This window comes from Chenopodium album, chromosome 7 (genome assembly GCF_948465745.1).
Source record: "Chenopodium album chromosome 7, dcCheAlbu1.1, whole genome shotgun sequence".
Lineage (NCBI taxonomy): Eukaryota > Viridiplantae > Streptophyta > Magnoliopsida > Caryophyllales > Amaranthaceae > Chenopodium > Chenopodium album.
In genome coordinates, this window is record NC_137840.1 from 78080332 (window position 1) to 78094100 (window position 13769).

Here is a 13769-nt window from a genome sequence, read left to right on the forward strand (position 1 = left end):
CCATGTTAAAAATCTCGGCTATTTAAATTAACGGGCGAAAAAATGTCAAAAAATTCCAAAATTGAAGGCTATTATCCACGCTTTTTGAGGAAATTTTTGAGGTTACGTGGCCCGGTGGCAAAAAGGGTCGAGACTCTAGGGAATACATCTTAGGGTCATATAATGTTGTTTAGAACCATATATGACCATTAAATGATGTCATAAAAGTCCATGGTAGGCTTGAGTTCACAAAATCGGTGCAAGTTGCGAATTGGTAAATTAACTGTTTTAAGGCAAATTGGATGGTTCCACCAACCTAATTGAACTCCTAGAGGATATTAGGGACCATGGTAAACATCTCGGCAATTTTTATTGCTTGTAAAAAAAAAGGTCAAAAAATTCCACAATTGAAGGCTATTATCCATGCTTTTTGAGGAATTTTTGAGGTTACAGGGCCTGGTGGCAAAAAGTGTTGAGACTCTAGGGAATACATCTTAGGGTCATATAATGTTGTTTAGAACCATATATGACCATTAAATGGTGTCATAGATGTCTGTGGTAGGCTTGAGTTCACAAAATCGGTGCAAGTTGCGAATTGGTAAATTGACCGTTTTAAGTCAAATTGGATGGTTCCACCCACTTAATTGGACTCCCGGAGGATATTAGGGACCATGGTACACATCTCGACAATTTTTATTTCTTGTCAAAAATAGGTCAAAAAATTCTAAAATTAAAGGCTATTATCCACTCTTTTTGAGGAATTTTTGAGGTTACAGGGCCCGGTGGCAAAAAGGATCGAGACTCTAGGGAGTACATCTTAGGGTCATATAATGTCGTTTGGAACCATATATGACCATTAAATGATGTCATAAATGTTCATGGTAGGCTTGAGCTCACAAAATTAGTGCAAGTTGCGAATTGGTAAATTGACTGTTTTAAGGCAAATTGGATGGTTCCACCAACCTAACTGGACTCCCGGAGGATATTAGGGACCATGGTAAACATCTCAGCAATTTTTATTTCTTGTCAAAAAAAGGTCATAAAAATCCAAAATTGAAGGCTATTATCCACGCTTTTTGAGTTATTTTTGAAGTTATAAGGGTCGGTGGGGAAAAGTGTTGAGACCCTATGGGGTACATCTTAGAGTCATATAATGTCGTTTGGAACCATATATGACAATTAAATGATTTCATAAATGTTTGTGGTAGGCTTGAGTTCACAAAATCGGTGCAAGTTGCGAATTGGTAAATTGACTGTTTTAAGGCTAATTGGATGGTTCCACCCACCTAATTGGAGTCCCGGAGGATATTAGGGACCATGGTAAATATCTCGGCAATTTTTATTTCTTGTCAAAAAAATATCAAAAAAATCCAAAATCGAAGGCTATTATCCACGCTTTTTGAGATATTTTTGAAGTTATAAGGGCCGGTGGCAAAAAGTGTTGAGACCCTAGGGGGTACATCTTAGGTTCATATAATGTCGTTTGGAATAATATATGACAATTGAATGATGTCATAAATGTCTGTGGTAGGCTTAAGTTCACAAAATCAGTGCATGTTGCGAATTGGTAAATTGACCGTTTTAAAACAAATTGGATGGTTCCACCCACTTAATTAGAATCCCGGAGAATATTAGGGACCATGGTAAAAATCTCGGCAATTCTTATTTCTTATCCAAAAAATTTCAAAAAATTCCTAAATTGATCCACGCTTTTTGATGAATTTTTTAGGTTATAGGCCCCGGTAGCAAAAAGTGTTGAGACTCTAAGGAATACATCTTAGGGTCATATAATGTTGTTTGGAACCATATATGACCATTAAATGATGTCATAAATGTCCATGGTAGGCTTGAGTTCACAAAATCGGTGCAAGTTGCGAATTGGTAAATTGATCGTTTTAAGGCCAATTGGGTGGTTCCACCCACCAAATTGGACTCCCGGAGAGTATTAGGGACCATGGTAAACATCTGGGAAATTTTTGATTCTGGGCAAAAAAAGTTAAAAAAATTCCAAAATTGAAGGCTATTATCCACGTTTTTTGTGGAATTTTTGACGTTACGGGCCCGGTGGCGAAAAGTTTTGAGACCCTAGGGGATACATCATTAGGTCATATAATGTCGTTTGGATTCATATATGACCATTAATTGATGTCATAAATGTCCGTGGTAGGCTTGAGTTCACAAAATCGGTGTAAGTTGCGAATTGGTGAATTGACCGTTTTAAGGCATATTGGATGGTTCCACCTACCCAATTGGACTCCCGGATGGTATTAGGGACCATGTTAAACTTCTCGACAATTTTTATTTCCGAGCGAAAATTGGTCAAAAAATTCCAAAATTGAAGGCTATCCACGCTTTTTGAGGAATTTTTGAGGTTACGAGCCCGGTGGCGAAAAGTGTTGAAACTCTAAGGGATACATTTTAGGGTCATATAATGCCCTTTGAAACCATATATGACTATTCAATGATGTCATTAATGTCCGTGGTAGGCTTGAGTTCACAAAATCAGTGCAAGTTGCAAATTGGTAAATTGACCGTTTTAAGGCAAATTGGATGATTCCACCCACCCTATTGGAATCCCGGAGGGTATTAGGGACCTTGGTAAACATCTCTGCAATTTTTATTTCCGGGCGTAAAAAGTGAAAAAAATTCCAAAATTGAAGGCTATTATCCATGCTTAAGGAATACATCTTAGGGTCATATTGGATGGTTCCACCCAACTAATTGGACTTCTGGAGGATTTTAGGGACCATGGTAAATATCTCGGCAATTTTTATTTCTTGTCAAAAAATTCTAAAATTGAAGGCTATTATCCACGCTTTTTGAGGTATTTTTGAAGTTGTAAGGGCCAGTAGCAAAAAGTGTTGAGGCCCTAGGGGGTACATCTTAGGATCATGAAATGCCGTTTGGAACCATATATTACCATTAAATGATGTCATAGATGTCCGTGGTAGGCTTGAGTTCACAAAATCGGTGAGAGTTGCGAAATGGAAAATTGATCGTTTTAAGGCAAATTGGATGGTTCCACCCACTCAATTGGAATCCCAGAGGATATTAGGGTCCATAGTAAACATCTCGGAAATTTTAATTTCCAGGCGAAAAAAGGTCAAAAATTTCCATAATTGAAGACTTATTATCCACGTTTTTTGAGGAATTTTTGAGGTTATAGGGCTCAGTGGCAAAAAGTGTTGAGACTCTAGGGAACACTTCTTAGGGTCATATAATGTCGTTTGGAATTATATATGACCATTAAATGATGTCATAAATGTCCATGGTAGGCTTGACTTCACAAAATCAATGCAAGTTGCGAATTGGTAAATTGACCGTTTTAAGGCAAATTGGATGGTTCCACCCACATAATTGGACTCCTGGAGGATATGAGGGACCATGGTAAACATCTTGTCAATTTTTATTTCTTGTAAAAAAAAGGTCAAAAAATTCCAAAATTGAAGGCTATTATCCACGCTTTTTGAGATACTTTTGAAGTTATAAGGGCCTGTGGCGAAAAGTGTTGATACTCTAGGGGGTACATCTTAGGGTCATATAATGCCGTTTGGAACCGTATATGACCATTTAATGAGGTCATAGACGTCTGTGGTAGGCTTCAGTTCACAAAATCGGCGCAAGTTGTTAATTGGTAAATTGACTGTTTTAACGCAAATTAGATGGTTCCACCCAACGAATTGGACTCCCGGAGGATATTAGGGACCATGGGAAACATCTTGGCAATTTTTATTTCTTGTAAAAAAAAGGTCAAAAAATTCCAAAATTGAAGGCTATTATCCACGCTTTTTGAGGTATTATTGAAGTTATAAGGCCCGGTGGCGAAAAGTGTTGAGACCCTAGGGGGTACATCTTAGGGTCATATAATGCCGTTTGGAACCATATATGACAATTAAATGATGTCATAAATGTCTGTGGTAGGCTTGAGTTCACAAAATCGGTGCAAGTTGCGAATTGGTAAATTGACAGTTTTAAGACAAATTCGATGGTTCAACCCACTTAATTGGACTCCCGGAGGATATTAGCGACCATGGAAAACATCTCGGCAATTTTTATATCTTGTCAAAAAAAGAACAAAAAATTTCAAAATTGAAGGCTATTATCCACGCTTTTTGAGGTATTTTTAAAGTTATAAGGGCCGGTGGCGAAAAGTGTTGAGACCCTAGGGAGTACATCTTAAGATCATATAATGCTGTTTGGAACCATATATGACCATTAAATAATGTCATAGATGTCTGTGGTAGGCTTGAATTCACAAAATCGGTGAGAGTTGCGAATTGGTAAATTGACCGTTTTAAGGCAAATTGGATGGTTCCTCCTACTTAATTGGACTCCCGGAGGGTATTAGGGACCATGGTAAACATCTCAAAAAATTTTATTTCTTGTCAAAAAAAGGTCAAAAAATTCCAAAATTGAAGGCTATTATCCACACTTTTTGATGAATTTTTGAGGTTACTGGGCCCGGTGTTGAAAAGTTTCGAGACTTTAGGAAATACATCTTAGGGTCATATAATGTCATTTGGAACCATATATGAACATTAAATGATTTCATAGATGTTTGTGGTAGGCTTGAGTTCACAAAATCGGTGCAAGTTGCGAATTGGTAAATTGACCGTTTTAAGGCAAATTAGATAGTTTCACCTACTTAATTGGACTCCCGGAGGATATTAGTGACCATGGTAAACATCTCAAAAAAATTTATTTCTTGTCAAAAAAAGGTCAAAAAATTCCAAAATTGAATATTCATGCTTTTTGATGAATTTTTGAGGTTTTAGGGCCCGGTGGAAAAAAGTGTAGAGACTCTAGGGAATACATCTTAGGGTCATATAATGTCGTTTGGAACCATATATGACCATTAAATGATGTCATAAATGTCCATGGTAGGCTTGAGTTCACAAAATCAGTGCAAGTTGCGAATTGGTAAATTAACTGTTTTAAAGCAAATTGGATGGTTCCACCCATCTAATTGGAATCCTGGAGAATATTAGAGACCATGGTAAACATCTCGCCAATTTTTATTTTTGTCAAAAAAAATCTCAAAAAATTCAAAAATTGAAGGCTTTTTGTTGTATTTTTGTAGTTATAAGGGCCAGTGGAAAAAAGTTATGAGACCCTAGGGGGTACATCTTAGGGTAATATAATGCTGTTTGGGACCATATATGACCATTTAATGATGTCATAAATGTCTGTGAAAGGCTTGAGTTCACAAAATCCGTGCAAGTTGCGAATTGGTAAATTGACCGTTTTAAGGCAAATTGGATGGTTCCACCCACTTAATTGGACTTCCAAAGGAGATTAGGGACCATGGTAAACATCTTGGCAATATTTATTTATTGTCAAAAACAGGTCTAAAAAAATTTCAAAATTGAAGGCTTTATCCACGCTTTTTGATGAATTTTTGAGGTTACGGGGCCCGGTGTTGAAAAGTGTCGAGACTTTAGGGAATACATCTTAGGATCATATAATGTCGTTTGGAACCATATATGACCATTAAATGATGTCATAAATGTCCATGGTAGGCTTGAGTTCACAAAATCGGTGCAAGTTGCGGATTGGTAATTTGATCGTTTTAAGGCAAATTGGATGGTTCCACCCACCTAATTGGACTCCCAGAGGGTATTATGGACCATGTTAAAAATCTCGGCTATTTTAATTTTCGGGCGAAAAAAATTCAAAAAATTCTGAAACTGAAGGCTATTATCCACGCTTTTTGAGGAAATTTTGAGGTTAAGGGATACATCTTAGGGTCATATAATGCCGTTTAGAACAAAATATGACCATTACATGATGTCTTAAATGTACGTGGTAGGCTTGAGTTCACAAAATCAGTGAGAGTTGCGAATTTGTAATTTGATCGTTTTAAGGCAAATTGATGGTTCCACCCACCTAATTGGACTCCCGGAGGGTATTATGGACCATGTTAAACATCTCGCCAATTTTTATTTCTTGTAAAAAAAAAATCAAAAAATTCCGAAATTGAAGGCTTTTATCCATGCTTTTTTAGGAATTTTTGAAATTACGGCGCTTGATGGCGAAAAGTGTTGAGATCCTAGGGGATACATCTTAGGGTCATATAATGCCATTTGGATTCATATATGACCAATAATTGATGTCATAAATGTCCGTGGTAGGCTTGAGTTCACAAAATCGGTGCAAGTTGCGAATTGGTTAATTGACCGTTTTAAGGCAAATTGGATGGTTCCACCTACCCAATTGGACTCCCGGATGGTATTAGGAACCATGTTAAACTTCTCGACAATTTTTATTTCCGAGCGAAAATTGGTCAAAAAATTCCAAAATTGAAGGCTATCCACGATTTTTGAGGAATTTTTGAAGTTACGAGGCCCGGTGGCGGAAAGTGTTTACACCCTAAGGGATACATTTTAGGGTCATTTAATGTCGTTTGGAACCATATATGACCATTAAATGATGTCAGAAATGTCTGTGGTAGGCTTGAGTTCACAAAATCGTTGCAAATTGCGAATTGGTAAATTGATCGTTTTAAGGCAAATTGGATGGTTACACCCACTCAATTGGACTCCCGGAGAATATTAGAGACCATGGTAAACATCTCAGCAATTTTTATTTCCGGGCGAAAAAAAGTCAAAAACTTCCAAAATTGAAGGCTATTATCCACGCTTTTTGAGGAATTTTTGAGGTTAAGGTGCCCGGTGGCGAAAAGTGTTAAGGCCCTAGGGGATACATCTTAGGGTCATATAATGCTGTTTGGAACCATATATGACCGTCTTAGGTGCAAGTTGCGAACGGGTAAATTGACCGTTTAAAGGCATATTGGATGGTTGCACCCACCGAAATGAACTCCCGAGGTGTATTAGGGTCCATGGTAAGTATCTCGGCAATTATTTTTTTCGGATCAAAATAAGTGGAAAATTGTCCAAAATTGAAGGTTATAATACACGATTTTGGGTGAGTTTTGATATTTTTCAAAAAATGAACTGAATGTGTTGGATGACTTCATGGGGTCATATAAAGAGGTTTGTATCCATAAAACACCGATAAAGATGTCCATAAAGTATCAAGAATGAGTTTTGACTCTATTTTGAAATTCATGAAATATAGTGATGTCAAATATAAAGAACATCATCGATGAATCTCAAATCCAACAAAAGGCATACTTTATAGAGTTTAGAACTAGTGTAAATTGGAGTGTTGGCGATGAGAAAGTCGGTAAAGATTAACCGGAAAGACTTCGGTGATGTGACGAGAACCATAAACCTTAGCTGCTATCATAGCACTTGCATATTCTGTGTAGTGAATGAGATCAAAAAATGCATAGCGTTTCCGGTCATCGCAGGTGGTGCCATTAGGCATGCATGACGATCCATTTGATGTAAGTTCACAACAAGGATCCTTCACATTGCTCAAACCTACGCACAATTATTTCGAATTACCAAAACAACAAACTCAGATCATCAATTAAAGTGTGTATAATCTTGTAACATTAGTGATAAGAAAAAAATTGTACTAGGCCAAATGTTTCTTCAAAAGCTACATTTTTCAGGTTTTCTAAAGGATATTTTATAAGTCCCAAATTAATTATTAAATTAACATTTGACATTTTAAGGTCAATATTATAAATTTGACCTGCATATTTTATAAGTCTCCAAGCTAGCTAGAGTATACGTAGTATAATGAATTAATTACATAAGACTATATTACGTAACATCATTGTTTAGAAGAAATTAGACTTATTTGAGACGGAGATTGTACTAATTACCTTTCGAATTCCCGTTGTTTAGAATGTCCGTGATGACTTTGATAGAATTGAGGATTATAAATTCTGACCCAGGCAATTCGTGTTTCATCTGTTTGACCTTGGAAATCAACTGAACATAAAATACAGAAATGTAGGCATTTACTTTCGGTAAGCACCCTCTGCCTTTGCTTACTACAGGGGTGCATCCTAGGGGATATGCTGATAGCAATAGAAAATTCCTAGCTCCGGCCTTGTATAACCTCTATCGAATATCAAATCACCAAATTACATAAGGAAAAAATGACAATTAGACAATAATCAACAAATCCCTTCCAAAATTAATTGTCATAATTAAAGTTTAACACGATATATATATCTCACATGTATGAACTAGTAATGTAACAATTAAATTCAGCGCATACAAGCCGATTGAATATTATACAATTTTATGGTTTATGGACATTTTATGTACCTTGAGTTGAGCAGAATAAACCGCGATAAGATTTGCAGCAAAGGCTTGGGCAGATTGAGAAGCGTTTCCGGAGGAAAGTAATTGAGAAGAGTAGTCATTGTTTCCAGCAGCTACTAAAAATAGATAATCAGGGAGTATTTTATTTCTTTGACGTCTCAATTGGCTTTCTAATTTTGGCAAGATCGCCCCTTCAAAGTTTGTAATTTGCTCATGTAAAGAGATAACCTTTCCCTGTTTTATTCAGAAGACAAAAGGATAATAGAAATGAGTTTAATTTGTTAGTTCTTTTTGTGAGATACTATTCCTAAATTGATCCGACGATGCTTACGTAACTCCAATTCACAAAGAAAGACAGACTACAATTAATTTGTCTCAAATTAATTAACTTCACAACCATTTGCCTAGTCTAAGCCCACTATATACTTAATGCAAAACCCAAACCAAAAAGAAAGATAGACTACAAATATATGATTCATCTCAAATTAATTAATCTAAATTAAACAATTCGCTTGCCTAGTATAAGACCATGTTCACCTCATCTTAATTTCAATTTAGTAAAATTAATTTAACTTTAAAATTCAGTAAAAAAAAATTCAATTAAGCACAAATAAGATGGAGTGAATATGGCCTAGATTTTTTTTTTTTTTTTTTTTTTTTTAAAATAGTACAACAAATAATAAAATGAGGGAGTTTGATTATATAATATTACCAAAAATGCGCCGGTTTCATTAAGGATGCCGGAGCCAGCAGAAGCGAAGTTGACACCATAAAGGATTGAATCCCCTTGAGTTTGAGTATTAGCAAAAGAAGGAATTAAAGGAAGCTTAAGATGATCACCAATTTTATCAGCAACATTCTTCCCATTTGAGAATCTTCCTGTTGCTTTTGTTGGACCAATATTAAAATCAATACCATATGGTAAAAAATTGGCTTTGGCCGTGCTACCATTAAAGTTGTTCTTGTTTCCATTGTCGACTACTGAGCTACCAAAGATGAACATTCCCTTAAACCCACCGTCACCTCCTTTTTTAGGCTTGTTATTTGCACTGCAAAAACAAGCAAGTGGAAAGAAGCAAAGGGAGACGATGATACGTAAGTGATTGCTTAATTTTATAGCCATATTTGTAGTGTTTGTATATTTTGATAGAATGAAAGGGGTATATGTAGAGGTAGCAAATATAGGAGTGATTGATAATTAATGATTCACTTTTAAGAATTTGAATGCTTAACTTTGAAATAGTAAAACTTTTATTGATTAAAAACATAAATGAATTGAAATAGCTTGTACTATAAAACTAAATTAATTAAATGGTATTCCAACACGTTAACTATACTTTAATAATATTAGTACGAGTATCTTCTTTTTGAAACACATCCGTAGTAAAATGGATTTGAGGTGAGTGCAAGAATAACGAGTGTCTTCTCACGTTTTTTTATTATTTTTTTTTTTTTATTATATATATAGATAGAATTAGATAGAATTAAAATATATATATATATATATATATATATATATATATATATATATATATATATATATATATATATATATATATATATATATATATATTAATTCTATCTAATTCTATCTAATATATTTAGTATGTCGTTTTGGCACTCAGAGGGGGACACGCAATGAAGTGGTGAGTTTGGATGGAAAGGATTTGACCATGAGTGAATGTTTTAAGTACCTAGGGTCGATCATCCAGAAGAATGGTGACATTGATCAAGACGTGACCCACAGGATTAAGTCAGGGTGGCTTAAATGGAGAGCGGCCACGGGAGTGTTATGCGACCGCAGCATTCCCTTAAAGTTGAAGGGAAAATTCTACAGGACTGCCATACGACCAGTGTTGCTCTATGGTACAGAATGTTGGGCTTCTAAGAAAGAGCATATTAAAAAGATGGAGGTTACGGAAATGCGCATGTTAAGGTGGATGTGTGGAAACACTTTAAGAGATAGAATCAGAAATGAGGTTATTCGCAAGAAAGTAGGTGTGGCGGGCATTGTAGATAAACTAAGGGAAAATCGTCTGCGTTGGTTTGGACATGTAAGACGGAGACCCGAGGGTGCACCGGTGCGAAGAGTGGAAGAGTGGGACCATGGAGGGATTAAACGAGGAAGAGGGAGACCAAAGATGACTTGGTTGGAAGGAGTGAGGAAGGATATGAAGTGCATGGATTTACGTGAGGATGAAGTTTTGGATCGTAAGGGATGGAGGAGAAAGATTTATGTTGATGACTACACGGAATAATCAAACTTGGTTCATGTTAGCCGACCCCACTTTTGGGATTAAGGCTTTGATTGATTGATTGATTGATACTAGATGTAAGCCCGTGCGATGCATGGTTTTTAAATATTTCATTTTGTATTTTTTTTTTTGTAATTTCTTCATATTTTTTGTTTTTATTTTCTATTCTATTAATTTAACATTAATTTAAGGTAAAATATTTTGTTAAGTTTTAAATTATTCTTATTCAAATTTTACGTATATAAAGAACTTGAATTTATAAATTGAAATAAATATTATCTCATTCATCGGATAGTTAGATAAAATCATTAAATCAAAATATATTTTTTAATTTCTAATTATTTGTTAAAATAACATAAATCCTAATGTAAAAGATAATATAAAAGATATTTTTTTATTCATAATTTAAATCTTAAATTACTATTTTTTGTTTTTAATTCTCAAATTTCATTTTTTAATTTTTTCTTAAATGGCGACTGAAAATTAAAATTCTAAATTAATATATAAATATAATTTTTCATTGGTTGAAATATTACTTTTGCTTATGTGGCGTGCGATGCACGAATTTTTATTTACATTTTGTATATAAATATATTTTGGTGATCTCTTAATTAACATCAAATGATAATTTATATTTTTTAAATATCAAAATATAATTTTTAGTTTTTTAAATAATATAAATCCTAATATCTAAAGATAATTTTTAGTCTTGTAACAAATAAAAATGATAAAATTTAGTGTTCTCAAATAATTAAAATCCTAATAAATTACTATTCGTTGTTTTTACCTACATGGCAAAAATTTAAAATTTCATTCGTCATTTTTGTTTAGGTGGAGAGTGATTTTTTAAATTCTAAATAAAAATAGAAATCTAATTTTTAATTGGTCAAAAATATGTGTTTTCTTATGTGGCGCTCCCAATGCTCTCCAAAAATGCCTACTTTATATATATATATATATATATATATATATATATATATATATATATATATTAGATTTTGACTTTTTCATTGTTTATATAAGGAATGTGATAAACATAACCTTTAGGGCTATGTAATATGTATAAGAAACTAAAAAAAAAAAAAACTTTAAGCATAGATTAACATTAATTTCACCATATGCAAGTGATTTTTTCATAAATTTTCAACATAATTCCATTTTAAGAAGTATATTTAATATTTATATATAGCCTTTAGGGCTATATATATCATAACCCATTATTTTATAGTCTAAAATTACTTTGCATATTGAGTAATAATCTATGGTTGCTAAAGACTTTATTTTGTGAGAATAATCTTATACTTTGTATACTTTGTTTGTAAAATTGCTTTAAAAAAGTATTCATAGTTCAAATATATATATATATATATATATATATTTGAACTATGAATTAATCCTAATTTATTTGAACTTATAACCCGAGTATATTGTTTGAAGAAGACACAATAAGTGGAACAACTAATAAACGGAGTAGGTCTTAAGAATAATATATATTTAAGATTTACTATTTCAATATTATATTATATATAATAGATCAAAACTAAATTAATTCAAGTATACCAAATATTGTCTTTAAAAAAAAAAACAAAGTAATACTCGTACCAAATATTGATTTTGACACACCTTTATGTGGAAGAAGGGGAAGAGCATTGAAAATTGTGCTCTAAAAGTAATGGATGTGTCGAAATCGATGATTCTGATCACATAATTCAACAACTACATGGAAATTTTAATATAGCTTACCTCCAACAATGAAATTTATTGTTTTAAATTAGAAATTAAATGTGTATTGTAAGGACGTGGCTTGCATAAACGAGTGATTGACATATATAGCTAACCATTAATTATAAACCAATTAACTTGATACATATAGCTAACCATTAAAAAAAATGCTATCCTTTTCCTTGCCTTGGTTTATTCTATATGCAAAATGAGAATCTCATCCTATCTAATGGATCCAAGGTAAATTGCAATGATTGTCGAATTATAAACCTAGCTACCGGACTATATTGCATGATCAAACCCAATCAATGCTATTTCCAATGCATTGTACATTATACAACTTTTTTTTTTTTTTTTTGGTGTTTAGAGAGCCACAAGGGCGGGGTGAGAATCGATCCTAGGATTTCCCGAAACCAGGAGGGAAGCTCTAACCATTTGAGCTATCCCTCACTCTCACATATACAAGTTTGTATTAGACAATAGACATAATAACGCATTAACGCTACCTTATTTAGCACTTTTTTTCCTTTATTTTCGTATAGTCAATTAAAATGCGTATGTCACCTCTCATAACCAGAGCATTCGTTTAATCAACTTTATTTTACGTTTATCTTTTCAATCTAAATCTAATTTTAAACATGATTAGTATTCTTGATAAGACTTTATTAATATTACCCTAAAATAGCAACAATTTAACCCATACAAAGAATCCCAAAATCACACCTTGAAGATTCTTTTCTGGTATTATTATTCATCCACCCAGAAATTAACTGCAGTTTCACAATTAATCATCATTATTACTTACTTCTTTCCCCCACAAATTCAATACGCAGAATAGGAGAGAGAAAATCACTGAGATACCCAGAAAAATAAAGGTTCGTTACTTTCTATCTTCGATCTCAATTTTTATTTTTAATTTGAATCTTTCATCTTCTTCAATTTGTACTTTTATTGTAGTAGTACTGTAGTATTAATTAGTTCAATCAATGCAATGTTGCAAATTCCCTTTATTTATTTCTTTGTGATTATTACTTTTTTTGTGATTAATTACTTTTTTCATCATGATTGAATAATTTATGCATTGATTACAATACCCCAGATCTGATAAATATCCTGCTTTTCGTTTTATTGTGATATTATTATCGCTGATTTCTCGCAATTTTTGAATCGCACTCTTGTTTTTTATCTTCAATTTGAGTATAATTTTTGTTGATTTATGATGAATTTTTCGAATTGGAGAGTTATATGTTCATTGTCGAATTGTTTCAATTGATTCTGAATTCATGTTCCCCAAATTTTAAAAATTGATCGATTATTAGGGTTTCAGGGCATGAAATTTCCGATGGAATTGGTGGTGTGTGAATTTCTGAGAAAATTATTGTAGTTTGTTTGGGTGATTTAATTTACTGCGTCATTCTGACAAATTATTGTTTAGAATCAGCATTCCTATTAAGAGTCAGTCAATCAGTCAATCACATGGAAAAGTCAATAAATTCCATGTAGTAGTATGGATAGATTTAGAGGTTAGACAGTGCAATTGGAACTTTGGAGCTTGTTTCCAAATATGGAGTTTTAAATGGTTGGGGAAGAGTAGACTTTTGACTTTTTCGCCTAGTAGATATTAAGC

The 13769-nt window shown here is 33.5% G+C and overlaps 1 protein-coding gene across 1 annotated transcript; it reads right to left on the reverse strand.

The window, feature by feature from the left end:
• Positions 1–6996: 6996 nt before the first annotated feature.
• Positions 6997–9321, reverse strand: LOC145638710 (GDSL esterase/lipase At5g08460-like). Its single transcript, XM_081689708.1, has 4 exons — positions 8878–9321; positions 8169–8399; positions 7718–7958; positions 6997–7367 (listed from the first exon to the last, which is right to left on the reverse strand). Exons 1-4 carry the CDS (start codon positions 9286–9288, stop codon positions 7132–7134), a joined length of 1119 nt encoding a protein of 372 aa, XP_081545834.1. The 5' UTR covers positions 9289–9321; the 3' UTR covers positions 6997–7131.
• Positions 9322–13769: the final 4448 nt, after the last annotated feature.